Source organism: Ailuropoda melanoleuca, chromosome 17 (genome assembly GCF_002007445.2).
Source record: "Ailuropoda melanoleuca isolate Jingjing chromosome 17, ASM200744v2, whole genome shotgun sequence".
NCBI classification, from domain to species: Eukaryota; Metazoa; Chordata; class Mammalia; order Carnivora; family Ursidae; genus Ailuropoda; species Ailuropoda melanoleuca.
The window spans coordinates 14,465,104-14,483,609 of NC_048234.1; the positions used below are offsets into that span (position 1 = coordinate 14,465,104).

An 18,506-nucleotide genomic window follows, 5' to 3' on the forward strand; every position below is an offset into this window, starting at 1 on the left:
CCCCTCGCTCGCCGCCCTGCCCTCGATGCCCCTCCCCCTTCCTCCTCCCCTCCCCTTTCCCTTTTTTCCCCTCCTCCCCTCCCTCTCCGCCCTCTTCCTGCTCCCCCAGGCACTATAGCTTCTCTCACTCAGTTCCCAGCCCTCGGAGTCAGAGTCTCTGCAAGGCCAGCCTCCCAGTCCCGGTCTCCGTGGTGTTTACCTTATACAAATGTGGCGATACAGGGACAGGACGGGGCAGGGACTGTAGGTTGTGCTTGGCTCTCAGCCGATCAGCGCCCCTTGTCCTGAATCTGTCCCTGGACCTCAGCCGGTAATTCTGAACCCCTGCTTGGGTCTGGAGTGTGGGGCGACTCTAGCGCCTGCTCCCCATGGCCTCTTTTGATGTTGAGGGCTGAGTCAGGTGTTTCTCTGGGCCCTCCCGAGGCTCTGTCGCTCAGCCCGCAGCCCCAGCACGCACAGCCACGGGGCAAGGACGGGCGAGGCCTCAGGTGCCCTCCTGAGACACGGGAGGGTGAGCCCCACGTCTGTCCCTCTGTCTGGAGCAGTCCTTGGGGGCCCAGCTCTTGTCCTGACCCAGTAGTGATCTCCACAGGGAGGTGACCTCCAGATGCGCAAGACTGGTGCTTGGGCTCAGGTGGCCCTTCCCGGGCTCCTGGGGCGCGGTGTGGCGCCCACGCTCAGGCACGAGGCGCACTGGGGATTTCCCCGACGTCTGCCCATTTAGTCTCGGGAGGGGCAGCCGAGCCAGGTCACGTGCCTGAGACGCAGGGTCTTTTTTTGTCTTTAAGATACTGCTTGCTGACCCCTGGGGCTGCGAACTGAACGTGTGGGGATCATTGGGCGTTTCTGTGCTTACAGTGGAGCATGGAGGGTGCACGCCCAGGGTGGGGGCCTCCGCGAGTCTCCTCCAGACTCCGGGTCTTTGCTCCTGGGTTTAGGGCAGGGAAAATGTTTATGACTTTTCGTAGCTGTTGTTCTCTTAGATTTTTGGGTGATTTCCCAAGTAATTTCTCAGGAGGCACTGGGAAAGCCTTAACCTTGGGACAATAACATAAGTGAGCTTTTGCAGTAAAAGGCCCTCCCCATGCGGGTGGAGGGGACCGCTGTGGCTGAGTGCCCCCCCCCGACGAAGTTCACTCTGACTGTGGGGTCCTTGGACCCTGGGACACGGGGGGTTAGGAGGGTGTGTCCTCATACACAGCACAGCCAGGGAACTGCCTGCGGGACCTTGCTTCCCACAGTCAGGTGGCCCTTGTCAGGGCTGCAGGCGCAGGCAGTCAGGGCCGGCGTGCTGTCACACGCGGTGGTGGGGAGCTGCTGGCATCAGGCCCCAGGTGGCCCTTCCAGGTGAGCAGCAGCCCCGAGGTGCCGTGGGCATAAAGAGGGACCCACGCCCCCACCTCTCTCTCTCCCTCTTAGCCTGGTCTCCCTGCACAAAGCAGCAAGTGGCCAGTTCATCTCGGCTCCAGTGAGACCTGCGTACCCACGTGCTGGTGTACAGAAGGGGCCCCCAAGGCTGTGGGGAGGGGTGTTGGCGTGCATGCCTTGTGACCCTGGGCCTCAGCTTCCCCAGCTGTCATGCGGGTTCATGCATGGGCCTTCCAGAGCACGACGGGGCCTCCAGACATGTGGGACCAGCAGGTGGTGTTTGGGTGGGGGGCAGTTCAGGCCTATTGATTTCCCTCCCTTCGCCCGGCTTGGAACTCATTCCCTCTGCGCTCCACTGTGCACCTGACCCCTGACCTGTTGAAAGGGCCGCAGTCTGTGGGGCTGAGCTTGGTAGTCTGACCTCAGACATCCTGTGTGCTCGGTCGGCTCCTTGTGTGTCCCCAGGATCCCTGGGGCCAGGCCAGGCAGGAGTATGTGTGGATGTGGGTGTGGACACAGGGTGAATGTGGGGTGTGGACGTGGGGTGTAGACACAGCGTATGGACCTGGAGTGTGAACACGGGGTGTGGACACCGGGTGGATGTGGGATGTGGATGCAGGATGTGGAATCAGGGTGTAGACCTAGGGTAGATAAGACGTGTGGACCTGGAGTGTGAACACGGGGTATGGATGTGGGGTGTGGATTCTGGGTCCAGTTTCTAGACCCAGTGGGTCCTGAATGCCTGCAGGGCTCTGCCTCTCGCTCACAGTGTGTGGCTCCTGGTGGGTGTGGGCGATGGGGGCTCACCCCAGTGTGGTCTCTGATGGATAAGCAAACTGAGGTCAGCTGGCCCAGGGCCTGGGGTGCAGGGCCCTGAGGAGTCAGGCGGGTGCACCGGCCCAGGGGAAGGGGCTGGGTGAGTGGCTCTTCCTCCTTGTGGGTGGGGGTTTGAGGACACCTGAGGGAGCTGGCTGCTGGTGGAGACGGGAAGGAGGAGGGGACGCGGGGGCTCTCATGGGCAGGGTGGGCTGTGGAGACAGACCGGTGGTGATCTGGCCATTACCTGTCCTCACTGTGCCTCCCACCTGCAGTGTTAGCCGTTCACCGTGTCTGATTTGGTGAGTTTACGGTAATGTGGTTCTAGCTCCCCTTTCTGCGTGGGTAGTGGGGTGGAGCATCTTTCTCTGTGGCCCTGGGCTCCTTTGGGCTCTGCCCTGTTCTTCTGGGGGTGGGGGGATGCCCTTCATGCACGGTTCCTGGCAAGAGGGTTGGAATGCTCCCGTACTTGCTGTAAATGTTTTCCGAAGTTAGCACGTCCACGTTGGCTGTCAGATGGGAGCCCTGTTTCAGTCCGTCAGTGTTCTCTCTGATTTCCTTTGCAATTCTTTGCTTGTTTAGAAAGTCACTTTGCATCGTGAGAGCAGGTGAATTCACCCTCACAGGCTGCTGTTGATGGCTTTGCCTTTTACATACCACTCTTCAGACTGCCTGCACTTCAGTTCTGTGTTTGTTCTGAGATGAACAGTGAACTGCATATTTCCGAAAACGTATGCCAGAGGCTTTTGGGCTCCGGCTCTGCTCCTGGGACCGTGGCACGTGGCAGCCGTGGCAGGCGGTGTTCCATCGAGGGGCCACAGAGCTGCGGTGGCTGGCCCTGGCCGGGGGACAAGGGGACACAGTGAGGAGGCGCGTGGGGTCTGGGCACACGTCTCACCTCGTACGACAGGCGAGTGGCGATCCCCCGTTACTGCCGGTTGTTGCAGGAGGATACACGTCGGGTCTCTGATGCTGCCACAGGCAGAATGAGCTCTGGGCCAGCCCTAGTGAGGACGAGGTCAGTGGTGGTGGGAACGGGTGCCCCCCACCCGCCCCTTGTCTTTTGATTGAGAGAGAATTCACATACCATCAAACTCACCATCTTAAAGTGAGCCTTCAATGGCATTTATCTTCACACTGTTGTGCAAACATGGCCTCTACCCGGTTCCAAAACATTTTACCCCGAAAGGGGACCCCGTGCCCACTCATCAGTCAGTGCCCGTTCCCCTCCCCCAGCCTGGGCACCGGCAGTGGCTCCTCCGTCTGTGCATTTTGCGGAAATGGAATCCTGCAGCTGTGACGTGTGTGCCTGGGCCCCATGGTGTTGTAGCGGGCGTTGGCACCCTTTCCTGTGAAGGCCGGGACCGCTCCGTTGCATGGGGGTGCCACAGCCACAGTTGGTTTGTCCGTCCGTCCGCTGGTGGGCATTGGGTGGCTTCCATCTTTCAGTTATTGCAGCCGATGTTGCCCGAGCTCTTGTCTGAAGGATTTGTCTGAGGCCCTGCTCTGCGTTCTTTGGGGCACATGCCCAGGAGTGGGATTGCTGGGTCATAGAGTAAGTCTGTTTAACTTTCTGTGGAGCCGTCTGACTATTTCCATAGAAACTGTCTGCTTTTACGTTCTCACCGGCGGTGGAAGAGGGCTCTCGTTTCCCACGTCCCGGCCAGCACCTGCAATCTCCCTGGTGTTTTTTTCTTGTAAAAATTGTAGCCATTCTAGTGGGCATGGGGTGGTATCTCGCGGGTTTGGATGTACGTTCCAGTGACGTCCACACAACGAAGAATGTGGAGCGTCTCTCGTGAGCTTGCTGGCTGTTTGTACCTCACCCTGGGAGCGGCATCCTGTTGGAGTCCTTCGCCATTTGAAAGCTGGTTTGTGCGTCTTTCTCTTGTCGAGCTGTGAAGCCGCGTGTGTGCTCTGGACACTGGGCCCTCATCAGAAACGTGATTTGCAAATATCTCTCTCATTCTCCATGTTGTCTTTTCACTGTCTTCCTAGTGTCCTTCAGTGAACAAAAGTTTTATGTTTCGACGATCTATAATTTAATTTTTCTTTTGTTGCTTGTGTTTTGGGTGTCCTATCTGGGAATCCATGACCAAATCCAGGGTCACGAAGATGTACTCCTGTGTTCTCTTCTTAGCGCCTTAGCATCAGGCCTTGTATTTAGGTTGTTAATCCATTTTGAGTTAATTTTTGTATATAGTGTGAGGTAGGGATTCAACTTCATTCTTTTGATATCCAGGTGGCAGTCCCTCGAGGGGTCAGCAGGGGCCCAACCCGTAGCTCCAGGCTGCCCGTGGTGTTGTGGTGGGGGCAGCCCCCCTCTGAGACCCTCTTGGCCTCCCCAGCTCTGTGGTGACAGGACAGTGGTGGCTCTCGTGCAGGCAGGCCTGCGGGAAGGCCTGTCCCTCTGTGTAGCCTGCTCACGCACAGCAAGGCCTTCCTTGCCCTCCCTCCGTCCCTGGTCCTCATGTCCCCTCCGTCCCTGTGGGCCACTGTCCCAGCTCATTTTCTACCCCACCTGCATGCATGCTGCCCCCCGCCACCCCGAGAGGTGACTGGGAGCTGTCCTGGGTTCTGCGGGGGAGGGCCCCAAGAAGTTGTGGACCACTGGCAACATCTGTGCTTCCTCGTTTCAGCTGTGTGGGAGTGGAAGAGGAGGAGGCCCCAGACATCGACATATACCACTGCCCGAACTGTGAGAAAACCCACGGGAAGTCTACCCGTAAGTACAGGGCCGTGCTGCCACCCCGAGCTCCAACCGGCCCTGGACTGGCTTGCTGGGTGAAATGCCCAGGTAGCTGCGCCCAGGTGCCTGGGGAATGTACTGGCCTTGCTTACGGCCCCGTGGACTTGTCACTGCAGCCCCCCTGGTTGGCTCCTGCCCAGGAGTGCGGCTCAGGCCACTTGCCTGTGCAGAGACTCCACTGACTTTCAGAGGCCTGGGCAGGGGCCTCACATTCCAGCACCTGCAGGGGCCAGGCCCATCGAGATGGGGACACCGTGCTGCCGCTGTCCAGGAGGCTGCCCAGCCCTACCCACTGCCCGTCGCCACGCAGGGTCTGGGAGTGCCCATGTTGGGGATCTGCTGTCCCTTTTCTGGCACCACCTGCAGGGAGAGTCCCTTGGGGGTGTGACGCATCCTCGGGGGCTCCTTGGGGACAGGTTCATCCAGTGTGGTTCCATGGGGGGCTCATGACCCTGCTAGGAGGTGAGTTCTGAGGCTGAGCCCACCTCGGGGGGGTGCCCTGGTCTGCAGGTTCCTTGGGTGGGAGGCTGGCCTGGGGACAAGACAGATGGCGTGGGGCTGTTAGTGTGGCCTCTGGTTTCTGGCCTGGGTCGGGGGGCTTGGGCGCTCGTAAAAGGTACAGTCTGGACGCTGGCCATGCCTCGGTGGCCAATCACAGCCCTGTCATCCTGAGCTCTGGGTTGGCTGGAGGAGTGTGTGTGTGTTTGCGGGGACCACTGCTGGCCCCAGGCCACCGGGAGGCCTGTCACTCTCCTTCAAAGGGAGCCTCCCTCCTGGTGTCCATTCACAAGGCAGAGGCTGGACCCCTATATCTCCTGTGGGGTGAGTCCTGTGGATCCAGTGGGGGTCAAGGGAGGGTGCCAGCACCCCTGTTCTGTGGACTGAGGCTGGCTGTGCCCCCGCCACTCGGGAAGCTGGGTGAGGCAGGTGGGCTGTCACCTCTCGTTCTCGGCCTCCCTTTGTGGCTGGCCCGTGTGCCGTCGTCGCTAGCTGACCAGGAGGCTGCTCTGGTCCGGCTCTCGTCCGCCGGCCCCCAGCATGTAGTCCTCCTGCAGTAAAGCACCGCCAAGTTCGTGAGACCAGCAGGAAGGTTCCTGGGCTCCTCACTGACCTCGTACCCGCAGGGGCCAGCCGTGCTGGTGCTCCGAATGAGTCTGCCCCGATGACCCAAAGATCACCCCGGTCCCTGCCGTACAGTAGATGCTCCCGGATGCCGATCGCCTTGACACCTTACGAGCCACAGGGAAAGCTCAGGGCTGGCAGGGGTGAACAGGGCTGGGGCTGGGGTTGCACCATGCAGCCCCGGGGCAGGGCCAGGGACAGAATGGGACCGGAGGTAGGAGACGCCGCCTGTCCCCACAACAGAGCTGAGCATCCTGATCGAGGGTGGGGCAGCCACTGTGGTCTGGGCTCTGGCATGAATTTGGGCTCAGGTTGGGCTACAGTGGGGTGCTGAGGTGGGCGTTGGTGTTCACACACAGCGTGACTTCTCCAGCACGTCTGCACATCCCGGAAGCACCTTTCCCTGACCATGCGCTTACCCACTGTTGGGGGCACATGTGCCTGCTGACTGAGACCCTGCCCCTGTGCTGGGGTCCTTCTCAAAGCCCAGTGCCGGCGACCCTTCCTGGTGCTTATGGCCAGCCATACGGGGACTACAGGCTGGTGGGAGCCGGCAGCCCCTCCCTGGCTGTGCGTGTGTGTACGAGTGCGTGTTATGTATGTGTGTGCATGAGTGTGTGCACAGAGGTTTGTGTGTACATCCGTGTGTATAGACATGTGCGTGTGTGTTTGTATGTGCGTCCATGTGTATAGACACTTGCGTATGCACAAGTGTGAACACATGTGCCTGAGTATTCGTGTGTATAGACATGTGCGTGTGCACAATGTGGACATGTGTGCGTGAGTGTCTGTGTGTACAGACACGTGTGCATGAGCTTGGACATGTCCTTGCATGTGCACCTGTGTGTATAGACTTGTGCAAGTGCACAAGTGTGGACATGTGCCCGTGAGTATCCGTGTGTGCACAGACGCGTGCGTGTGCACAAGCCTGGGCACGTGTGCATGAGCGTCCGCGTGTGCACAGGTTGGTGCTCGTGTGTGTGCGTGTGCACACATGCTTCATAAAGCCTGTGTAGGCTTTCCCTGCTGTTACTGGAGGCTGCGTGCCCGTCGGGAGCTACTGTTTCCCACCAGCGTGCACGCCCACAGCTGTGTGTTGCTCTGCCCTTGAAGTGGGTCTGTGTCACTGTGGCACACCGGTCAGTTTGCCACTTCTACTCCAGTCAGACACTCCACGGTGAGGACCCTCACTGGCTCACGTCCCCAGGGGACCCTCAAGCCCGTGGGCTGCTCTGGGGGCCCCGCGTGGGTTCGTGGTGGGCACGCTGACATGAGGACGGGGGCCCACAGGTTCATCCGATTCACACAGAGTTGGGGCCTGGGTCCCCAGGGAACTTGGCAAGGAGTCCCCACTGATGGGAAGGCTCACAGGCTCGGCTGGCACAGCCGAGACCGGTTCTGACCCCAGCGTACCTGCTTCAGCGGCTGCTTCCCTGACTGCCCACATCTCTCCTCCCCGAGGCCCGTGTAGCTGTGGTGCCGAGGGCAACTGCACCGGGGGGGGCACCTGTCACCCCCGTGCCCCAGTCTCCTGCTGGCAAGGTCTCCAAGGTGCCTCGTCAGGGGACACACAGGCAAGGGGACACTTGGCCTTGGGGCTCAGGGTGTCCTGGGCCCTGGGGAGGGAAGGAGCCCCCCAGCCAGGGCTGCACAGGGAGCCCTGTGACGCTCACCCTGGCTCCCTGTCTGTCCTCGAGGGGTTCGCAAGGCTCCATCCCGAGTGAGGGCCCAGGAAGGCCACCAGCCGGGGGCAGCACCTGCTTCTCAGGCCCAGCTCCTGGCAGGCACATGGGGGTGCTGCTGCTTTCCACACTGCCCTTTACACCTGCATCCCTGTCCCCCGGCTGCCCTCCAAGACTCGGTTTCCCCACACAGCCTCCTGGGCCAGGGCCCTCCTGCTGGGCATCTGTGTCCTTGGGCCTCTGCACACCTTCCATAAGGAGACCTTGGGAGGTGGGGCGAGGGGCAGATGCAGGGGCCGGCATTGGAGGACCTTGGGGGCCCACATGGGGTCCTCTGCTGTCCCCCAAACCACACAAGAATCCTGTCTCTCCACTGGTCTCCCTACCTGCGGTGTCACTCATGGCTGCCAGCATGCGGCCTGGGCGTCCCCTTCCTCCTCCTCCTCCTCAAGGCCCTGGACGTGCTGGACCCCTCGTAAGCGGGGCCCCCCAAGAGCCAGGCTCGCCTCCCACTGGGGGCAGGTAGGGAGGCCCTGCCTGGTGGGGGCAGTCGGTTGCCGAGGCCCACGGCGCTCCTGTGGCCGTGAGCAGCTACCCTCCATCCCCAGGCCTTCAGTGGGGCGCTCCTTGTAGTCTCCAGAGCCCCCGCGTGTGGGGTCGGGGTCATGTCCGGAGGCAGCCGCAGGCCCAGCAGAAGGGATGATGATACGGAGACTGGTTTCAGAGTCAGGGTGACCTGGGCCATCGTCAGGGTGGTGTCCCCGGGGCCTGCCTTGGCCTGGGGGGCCCCCCTGTCTAAGCCTGCTGGGCTCTTTGGGGAGCAGGGACGACTCCCAGGCCACCTGTGGCTTTGGTGACGCCTGTGCAGAGCTGGGCTGCTCAGCGGGCACTGAGGGGCCAGAGGAGTGCCCAGGAGACCTGCCATTCACAAACATTACCCCCCCATGCCCCCTGGTGCCGGGCTGTGCCAAGTGCAGTGGGTGCAAGGGGAGAGCCCAGGAGTCCAGAGCAGGACTCAGCCCTGTGAGCAAGGGCCTGCAGCCCAAGCAGCCTCGCCAAGAGGAGGGGCCGTGTTTGCACAGCGTACCTCCCAAGAGCTCCTGGGGCGGGTGGGGGGGGCCACACGGAGCGGCTCCCGAGGAGGCCAGGACTAGCCCCTCTATTAAAGATGCAGCACAGAGATGCCCAGTAACTTGCTCAAGGTCACACAGTGACAAGATGGTGGGGCAGAAAAGATTTGGGCGGGAGCCCGCGCCCTTCTGATTTCCCATCTGTGCCTGGTGCCACCNGTGTGCACAGACGCGTGCGTGTGCACAAGCCTGGGCACGTGTGCATGAGCGTCCGCGTGTGCACAGGTTGGTGCTCGTGTGTGTGCGTGTGCACACATGCTTCATAAAGCCTGTGTAGGCTTTCCCTGCTGTTACTGGAGGCTGCGTGCCCGTCGGGAGCTACTGTTTCCCACCAGCGTGCACGCCCACAGCTGTGTGTTGCTCTGCCCTTGAAGTGGGTCTGTGTCACTGTGGCACACCGGTCAGTTTGCCACTTCTACTCCAGTCAGACACTCCACGGTGAGGACCCTCACTGGCTCACGTCCCCAGGGGACCCTCAAGCCCGTGGGCTGCTCTGGGGGCCCCGCGTGGGTTCGTGGTGGGCACGCTGACATGAGGACGGGGGCCCACAGGTTCATCCGATTCACACAGAGTTGGGGCCTGGGTCCCCAGGGAACTTGGCAAGGAGTCCCCACTGATGGGAAGGCTCACAGGCTCGGCTGGCACAGCCGAGACCGGTTCTGACCCCAGCGTACCTGCTTCAGCGGCTGCTTCCCTGACTGCCCACATCTCTCCTCCCCGAGGCCCGTGTAGCTGTGGTGCCGAGGGCAACTGCACCGGGGGGGGCACCTGTCACCCCCGTGCCCCAGTCTCCTGCTGGCAAGGTCTCCAAGGTGCCTCGTCAGGGGACACACAGGCAAGGGGACACTTGGCCTTGGGGCTCAGGGTGTCCTGGGCCCTGGGGAGGGAAGGAGCCCCCCAGCCAGGGCTGCACAGGGAGCCCTGTGACGCTCACCCTGGCTCCCTGTCTGTCCTCGAGGGGTTCGCAAGGCTCCATCCCGAGTGAGGGCCCAGGAAGGCCACCAGCCGGGGGCAGCACCTGCTTCTCAGGCCCAGCTCCTGGCAGGCACATGGGGGTGCTGCTGCTTTCCACACTGCCCTTTACACCTGCATCCCTGTCCCCCGGCTGCCCTCCAAGACTCGGTTTCCCCACACAGCCTCCTGGGCCAGGGCCCTCCTGCTGGGCATCTGTGTCCTTGGGCCTCTGCACACCTTCCATAAGGAGACCTTGGGAGGTGGGGCGAGGGGCAGATGCAGGGGCCGGCATTGGAGGACCTTGGGGGCCCACATGGGGTCCTCTGCTGTCCCCCAAACCACACAAGAATCCTGTCTCTCCACTGGTCTCCCTACCTGCGGTGTCACTCATGGCTGCCAGCATGCGGCCTGGGCGTCCCCTTCCTCCTCCTCCTCCTCAAGGCCCTGGACGTGCTGGACCCCTCGTAAGCGGGGCCCCCCAAGAGCCAGGCTCGCCTCCCACTGGGGGCAGGTAGGGAGGCCCTGCCTGGTGGGGGCAGTCGGTTGCCGAGGCCCACGGCGCTCCTGTGGCCGTGAGCAGCTACCCTCCATCCCCAGGCCTTCAGTGGGGCGCTCCTTGTAGTCTCCAGAGCCCCCGCGTGTGGGGTCGGGGTCATGTCCGGAGGCAGCCGCAGGCCCAGCAGAAGGGATGATGATACGGAGACTGGTTTCAGAGTCAGGGTGACCTGGGCCATCGTCAGGGTGGTGTCCCCGGGGCCTGCCTTGGCCTGGGGGGCCCCCCTGTCTAAGCCTGCTGGGCTCTTTGGGGAGCAGGGACGACTCCCAGGCCACCTGTGGCTTTGGTGACGCCTGTGCAGAGCTGGGCTGCTCAGCGGGCACTGAGGGGCCAGAGGAGTGCCCAGGAGACCTGCCATTCACAAACATTACCCCCCCATGCCCCCTGGTGCCGGGCTGTGCCAAGTGCAGTGGGTGCAAGGGGAGAGCCCAGGAGTCCAGAGCAGGACTCAGCCCTGTGAGCAAGGGCCTGCAGCCCAAGCAGCCTCGCCAAGAGGAGGGGCCGTGTTTGCACAGCGTACCTCCCAAGAGCTCCTGGGGCGGGTGGGGGGGGCCACACGGAGCGGCTCGCGAGGAGGCCAGGACTAGCCCCTCTATTAAAGATGCAGCACAGAGATGCCCAGTAACTTGCTCAAGGTCACACAGTGACAAGATGGTGGGGCAGAAAAGATTTGGGCGGGAGCCCGCGCCCTTCTGATTTCCCATCTGTGCCTGGTGCCACCAGAAGCCGCAGCTTGGAGGCCTCCTTCTTCATGATCTTGCCAGGTTTCAGTAACGCCCACTCACACCCTGGCCATGGCAAACCAAGCATGACAGAGATACCATTGTTGGAGACCGGCTCAGGGGTCTGTGACCGGAAGGGAGATGGGGAGGTGTGGCAGCCCCCTCCCGTCCTTGTCTGTGAAGCACAAGCATCCGGAGGCCCAGCCAGCAATCCTGCATGTCCAGTCTCAGCCAGTCTGATCCAGACCCACCCAGCAGCCTCCAGGGACAGGTCTCCGCCAGTGCTGTCCTCCCTCCAAGTCACCAGTGGCTGCCCTGGGCATGGGCGGGGCCGCAAGTAAATCACTTCTCTCCCCTCCAAGGCTTGCGGTCCAGTGGGGGTGTGTGTGTGAGTGGGTGAATGTGCGTGTGCACACGCGTGTGTGCTTGTGCATGTGTGTGCCAATGTGTCACCGTCCAGTAGGGCCATGTGCACACACTTGCATGTAAAATGTCCAACGTGGGGTGCCCGGTGTCCTGGGAGCACGTGTGAGGACAGGAGAGTCAGAGGGCGCAGGCAGGATGATGGTACTCGGGGTGGGGGGGGGTGGACACACCCGGGAGCGTGAGGTGCGCACAGCTAGGGGGTGAGGAGGGCAGAAGCTACCGTGGGAGGTGCCAGCCTGCCTCTGCCCCAGCTGTGGGCTGTTGGGGCAGCAAAGGTCCCAGCAGGGAGGTGACAGGGTTTGCGAAATTTGAGGACAAGTCAGAGAGGAAGTGTCCCGAAGGCCGACCTTGGTGGGACTTCCCGGTAGGTGCCTCTGACGCAGCGTCCTGTCAGCCGACTGGGTGCTGGTGGAAAGGGCCAGGCCGCCGTAGCTTCTGGGTGTGGTCACTAAGCCGGGGTTGGCAGGTGCAGGGCGGGGGTGGGTGGGGAGGTCACAGCGGGGAGGGAGGCAGGTGGGCCGGGCCCCCAGGGGACTCGAGGGCTTGGCCTCTAGGGAGGCTTGAGTCTTGGGGTGTTGACAGCTCCTTGGCTGCCCTCTCGGCTGGGTCCCTGAGCTGCCCCTGTCTCCCCACAGTGAAGAAGAAGCGGGCCTGGCACAAACATGGCCCAGGGCAGACGCCCGACGTGAAGCCCGTGCAGAATGGCAGCCAGCTCTTCATCAAGGAGCTGCGGAGTCGGACCTTCCCCAGGTGGGCTCAGGGGTGTGGCCTTCCCTCCAGGGGAGGCGTGCAGCCCTCCGAAACCCTCTGGCTCTGGGGCTGGCCTCTCCCTTCTTAGCACTTCCAGACACAGGTGTTGGGGACCCTCTTCCTCTGGGCACATCTGGCTTCCCCACCTGGTGTGTCCCTTTGCATGGAGCCTTCCTGAGGGAGAGGCTGTTGTCCTCAGATTATGTCCAGTCGAGCAGTGGGGCCTGGGGTCCCACTTAAGACCACCCTTCAGACATGGCAGTTCCCAGCCCCCATGGGCCCGGGCTTTCCTCCATGCCCCTGGGCCTGGCAGGCTGTCCCCACGTTCCTATCTCAGGGCATTCCCCACTCGCATCTGTGTCCTGTGTGAGGCTGGAGGGCTGAGGGCAGGTCGGGGTCAGGGCCGTGGGGAACCGCTGCTGAGAAGCAGCACCTGACACGCGGACCTGTGTTCTTCAAGCTGCTCTGAGCCCTCTCAGCCCCTCACACCTGGAAGACTTTTTTCGTTTGTCTGACAATGTCTTTGTTTCCCCTCAACTTTTGAAGAGTAATTCACTGGACACAGAATCCAACGTGGTGGGGTTATTCCTTTTAACAGTTCAAATATTTCGCTCCATTGTCTTCTTACATGCATGATTTCTGATGAGAATCCAGTGTGCCTCTTACCTGTGGTCCTGTGTGGAGAAGGTCCTTCCCTCCTCTGGCTTCTTTCTTTCCCCCCACTTTCCCTGCGATGTAACTCATACACCATGCGATCCATCCATTGGAAGTGTACGATTCAGTGGTCTTGAGTGTATTCACAGATGTGTGCGCCAGCACCAGCCAATTTTAGAGCGTTTTCATCACCCTGAAGTTTTTATTTAATATTCTGTTGTATGGATGGACCACATTTTGTTTATCCGTTCATCAGCAGACACATTTGGGTTATTTCTGATTTTTGGCTACTGTGAATATTTCCACTATAAACATTCTTGTACAAGATCTTGTTGGACATATGTTTTCATGTTTTTAGGAGTAGCTCTGTATTCAGTTGTCTGAGGAACTGCCAGACCGTTTTCCAAAGTGGTTACACCGCTTTCCGATCCCACCAGCAGAGCATGAGGGTTCCAGTTTCTCATCGCTCTTCCCTGCACTTGTAAATACCTGGCATTTTTATTCTAACCATCCTTGTAGGTGTGAACTGTTCTCTCACTCTGGTTTGATCCGTGTTTCCCTAATGATGAGTGATGTTGAACATCTTTTCATATGTGTGCTGGTCATTCGTGTGTCTTCCTTGGAGAACTGTCCATTCAGACCCTTTGCCTGTTTTTAATTTTTTGTGTCTTTTTATTATTGAGTCATAAGAATTCTTTCCATATTTTAGAAGTCTCTTAACAGATATATGATTTGTGAATTCTTTACCCCGTATTGTAGACTTTTCACTTTCTTGATTGTGTTCTTTGAAGCACAAATGTTTGTCATTTTGGTGGATTCCAGTTTATCCATTTTTTATCTTGCTATTTGTGCTTTTGTTGTCATAGCTGAGGGTCATTTGCCAAGTCTAAACCCAAGGTCACAAAGATTTGTCCCTATGTTTTCTTCTAAGAGTTTTATAGTTTTTAGATCTTACAGTTTGGTCTTTGATACATTTTGAGTTAATTTCTTCATATAGTGCAAGATAAGGATCTGTTTTTGTTTTGCTTTGTTTTGTTTTTGCATGTGTCTCTCTATTTGTCCCTGCAACCATTTGTAAAAAGACAGTTATTTTTCTATTAAATTGTCTTGGCCCTTAGCTGTAAGTGTATGCATCTATTTCTGGACCCTCAGTTCTGCTCCACTAATCTCTGTCTCCCCTTAGGCCAGTCTCACACTGTCTGGATTATTGTGCTTTGCAGTATATTTTGAAATGAAGAAGTGTTGAGTCCTCCAACTTTGTTTTTCTTTTTAAAGATCATTTTGGCCATTCTGGATCTGTTGCAATTCCATACGAAGTTTAGATTCAGCTTGTCAGGTGTACAGAGAAATCAGCTGATAAGGAGGGATTGAGCTGGATCTGCAGAGCAGTAGAATCAGGGTATTGCCATCTGAAAAATGCTCGGTCTTCTGACCCACAGACATGGATATTTTCCCATTTATTGAGATCTTTTAAATTTCCTTCAACAGAGTTTTATAGTTTTCAGAGTATAAGTTTTGTACTTCTTTTGTTAAATGTATTTCTAAATAGTTTATTCTTCTTGATGTCTTTTAAATGGAACTGTTCTCTTAATTTTATTTCATTGCTGCTGTACTGAAATACAGTTCATCTTTGTATATTGATCTTGTATCCTGCAACCCCGATGAGCTAGTTTATTAGTTCTGATAGATTTTTAGTAGATTCCTCACAACTTTATATGTATAGGATCATGTCATTGGCAAATGCATCGTTTTCTTTCTTCCCTTCCAATCCGTGTTACTTTTTTTTTCTTGCCTAATTGCTCTGGCTAGGACTTCTAGTAGAATGTTGAGTAGAAGAGGCTGGGCAAGGGTGACCAGGGCCCCAGTATTCTCAGGGTGCCACATTCAGGCTACGGTCTCAGTACCTGTAGGCCAGTGGAAGAAGGCCAGCCATGTCTTGGCTGCCATCACCCAACCCTTAGAATCAGCAGTAGACAGCTGAGGCAGGATGAGAAAGGTTGCTGTCCTGTTCCTCCAGCAGGAAAGCCCTCTGCCTGGAAGCTGGGGAGCCATTCCATTCAGCGTTCCTGTGTCTTTGGCTGTAGCCTTCCAGAGGGGAGTCTCCTCGCCAAGCCAGGGGGTGAAAGGAGGAGTGGTCACACGCTCTTGCCTTTCCTACCAAGTTTTCACAGATTTTCTCGACTAGAGGTTTCTTCATTTGCTGTTTCCTCTTAGAACCATTTCCAGAGGTTTTGAATGTTTTTCCAAATACTTTTTCCGGTTTTGCTGGGTGTGGGTCAGCAGAGCTCTTCACTCTGTCATGGCAGAAGTAGATCTTTCTCATGTGGCCTTTTTCAAGATACCATTTTTCATTTTTTGCAGTTTGATTATGACATGCCTAGGAATAGTTTGGGGTATTTATCCTGCTTGGCATTGTCTGAGTTTTCTGGATCTGTGGTTTCATGTCTGCCATTATTTTTAGACAATTCTCAGCCATTATTACTTTAAACATTTCTTCTGCTTCTCTCTTTCTTTTCTTTCTGGGATTCTCACTATGCACTCCTTCTGCAGTTGTTCTGCACTTCCTGGATATTCTGTTCCCTGCTTTTTTCATTCTTTTTTCTCTTCGTATTTCAGGTTGGGCAGATTTCATTGACTTAACTTCTAGCTCACTGATTCTTTTCTTAGCCATGTCCACTCTACTGATGAGCCTATCAAAGGCATTCTTCATTTCTGTTACAGCTTTAATTATTTCTATCATTTACTTTTGATTCTTAGAGTGTCCACTTCTCTACTTACATTTCCCTTCCATTCTTGCATGTTGTCCACTTTTTCCACTACCACTCCTAACATATGAATCATAATTTTTTAAAGTTTTATTTTATTTTTTTAAAGATTTTGTTTATTTATTAGAGAGAGAGAGAGCATGTGCACGAGCGTCATGGAGGGGGAGAGGCAGAGGGAGAAGCAGACTCCCCGCTGAGCAGGGAGCCCAACACAGGACTCGATCCCAGGACCCCAGGATCACGACCTGAGCTGAAGGCAGATGCCCAACTGACTGAGCCACCCAGGCGCCCCAGTTTTAAAAAATTTCTTATCTGATAATTCCAAATTCTGTGCTATATCTGAGCTGTTTTCTGATATTTTTTAAACTTTATTTTTTAATTGAAATATAATTAACATACAGTGTAATATGTTAGTTTCAGGTGTACAAGATAGTGATTCAACAATTTTTAAAAAGAATTTATTTATTTGAGAGAGAGAGAGAGAACAAGCACATGAGCTGGGGGAGGAGAAAGGGGGAGGAAGACGGAGAGAGAGAGAATCTCGAGCAGACTCTGTGCTGAGCCTGGAGCTGGACACAGGGCTTGATCTCAGGACCCAGAGATCATGACCTGAGCTGAAACCAAGAGTTGGATGCTTAACAGACTGAGCCACGCAGGCGCCCCGTGATTCCGCAGTTCTGTACATCACTCCATGCTCATCAGGATAAGTGTTCGCTAGAACCCCATCTCCTATTTTCCCATCCGCCCCACCCACCCCCCCTCTCGTGACAATCAGTGTGTTCTCTATGTGAAGAGTCTGTTTCTTGGTTTGCCTCACTTCTTTTTCCTCCCTATGTTCATTTGTTTTGTTTTTTAAATTCCACATATGAGTGAAATCATATGGTATTTGTCTTTCTCTTCACTTATTTCACTTTGCATAATACTCTCTAGCTCCATCTACGTCACTGCAAATGGCATGATCTCATTCTGTTTCATGGCCGAGTAATAGCGCAATGTGCACACACCACATCGTCTCTATCCGTTCGTGTGTGGATAGAGACTTGGACTGCTTCCATCTCTTGGCTATTGCAAATAATGGTGTTGTAGACATAGGGGTGCATCCTTTTGAATTGTGTTCTCATTGTCTTTCTGTAAATAGCCAGTAGTGAGATTACTGAGCCATACGGTATCTGTATTTCCTATTTTATAAGGAGCTTCCATACAGACTCCCACAGTGGCTGCACCAGTTTGCATTCCCGCCAGCAATGCAGGAGGGCTCCCCTCTCTCCACATCCTCATCAACACCTGTTATTTCTTGCCTTTTTTATTTTAGCCATTCAACAGTTGCAGGGTGATTTGCTTTGTCTCTTTAAACTATGGATTTCTTGCCTTTTAGCATGCCTCGTGATTTTTTTGTTGAAAGCTGGACATAAGGTATTGAGTTAAGTGAACTGAGGTAATTACACATTTAGAGTGAGGTTTCATGTTGACTGACTAGGGACTGGGCTGTGTCCACTGTGGCTGTAGGTACCAGACACATCACTTTCTCGTAGTTTCCTTCTTTTTCCCTCCTCTCCTGTTTTCTTTGGGCTTCCCTAACAATTCTTTCTCAGATTGAATCTATCTTGCAGCTCTCTCAATTACACTCAACTGTTATGCTGTTACATGGTGGTCAGGGTTCAGGGAGCGGAAGTGTTCTATAATTAAATAGTAAACCTCAGTGCTTCAGCGGGCCCGAGGCTCTGGGCTGTTACCTTTGGAAGCATTTCTTGGCCTTTGCTTTTTCTCCGCTTTCCTGAGACAGGAAGCTAGTGAGGGCTGGAGGTGGCCACTGGCCCTTCCCGCTGTCAGATGAGGGCCTCGTTAAGTCAGTTCTCCTGGAAGGTAGACTTTTGTTATGGAGGAGAAACATAGTTGCTTCCCCCCAACCCTGCCTGAAGAAGGAGCAGATCTTCACCAGGACATCCTGAGGTAAAACCCATGAAAGTGTGGGTCTCCTCTGAGACAGACCCCCATGAGTTCTTAACTCTGAAGCTAGTTCACACTCAACCTGTGCACTTGGTCAAAAATTACCATTTAATTATTCCTCCTACTGACCACCTCCAGCAGCTTCTGCCTCAGGTAAGGTTATCTTGGTTGTGATTTTCTGTATTTGCCTGTCAAATTCAGGGGTGACTGCCCTATAATCCAAATTCTCTGCGAATCTAAGAAAATTAATTGATTTTCAGTTTGTTCACCCTTTCCCTTGTTGTGAGGACAGGAGTGACCATTTCCAAGCTCTTTAGGTGTTGGAGTTGAAACCAGAAGTCAGCTCTGCGTTACTATAACCTTATCTAATTAACTGGTTGTCTTTTCATTGTTGAGTTGTAATAGTTCTTTACATGTTGTAGATACTTATCAGATACTTTCTCCCATTCTGTGGGTTGCCTCTCCACTTTCTTGATGGTGTCCTTTGAAGCACAAATGTTTATAATTTTGATGGGGTCTAATTTATTTATTTTGTTGTTGTTGCGCATGGTTTTGGCTTCTGAGAAACCAGTGCCAAATTCAAGGTCATGAAGATTTATACCTGTGTTTTCTTCTGAACGTTCTATGATTCTAGCTTTTGTATTTAGGTCTTCAACTCATTTTGAGTTAATTTGTGTATATGATGTGAGGTAGGGATCCCCCCTCATTCTTTTGCATGTGGACATCCAGTTCTCCCATGTGCCATTTATTGGAATGACTATTTTTTCTCCATTGAGTTGTCTTGACGCTCTTGATGCGATGCAGTTGGCCGTAGATGTTTGGGTGTATTTCTGGACACTTGATTCTGCCCCACTGACCCGTATGT

The 18,506-nt window shown here is 55.7% G+C and overlaps 1 protein-coding gene across 5 annotated transcripts in view; it reads left to right on the forward strand.

Annotated features, from left to right (window-relative positions):
* Positions 1-18,506, forward strand: part of PHF2 (PHD finger protein 2) — a 56,556-nt gene that overhangs the window by 11,279 nt on the left and 26,771 nt on the right. For 3 of the 5 annotated variants that reach the window (XM_019808111.2, XM_019808112.2, XM_034646655.1), the window contains exons 1-3: positions 3,952-4,055; positions 4,824-4,909; positions 12,161-12,275. In XM_019808111.2, coding sequence (XP_019663670.2) covers positions 3,967-4,055; positions 4,824-4,909; positions 12,161-12,275 — 290 coding nt within the window. In that variant the 5' untranslated portion in view covers positions 3,952-3,966. Of the gene's footprint in view, positions 1-3,951; positions 4,056-4,823; positions 4,910-12,160; positions 12,276-18,506 lie in introns of those variants that run through there. The other 2 variants (XM_034646654.1, XM_034646656.1) reach the window with 2 other exon arrangements.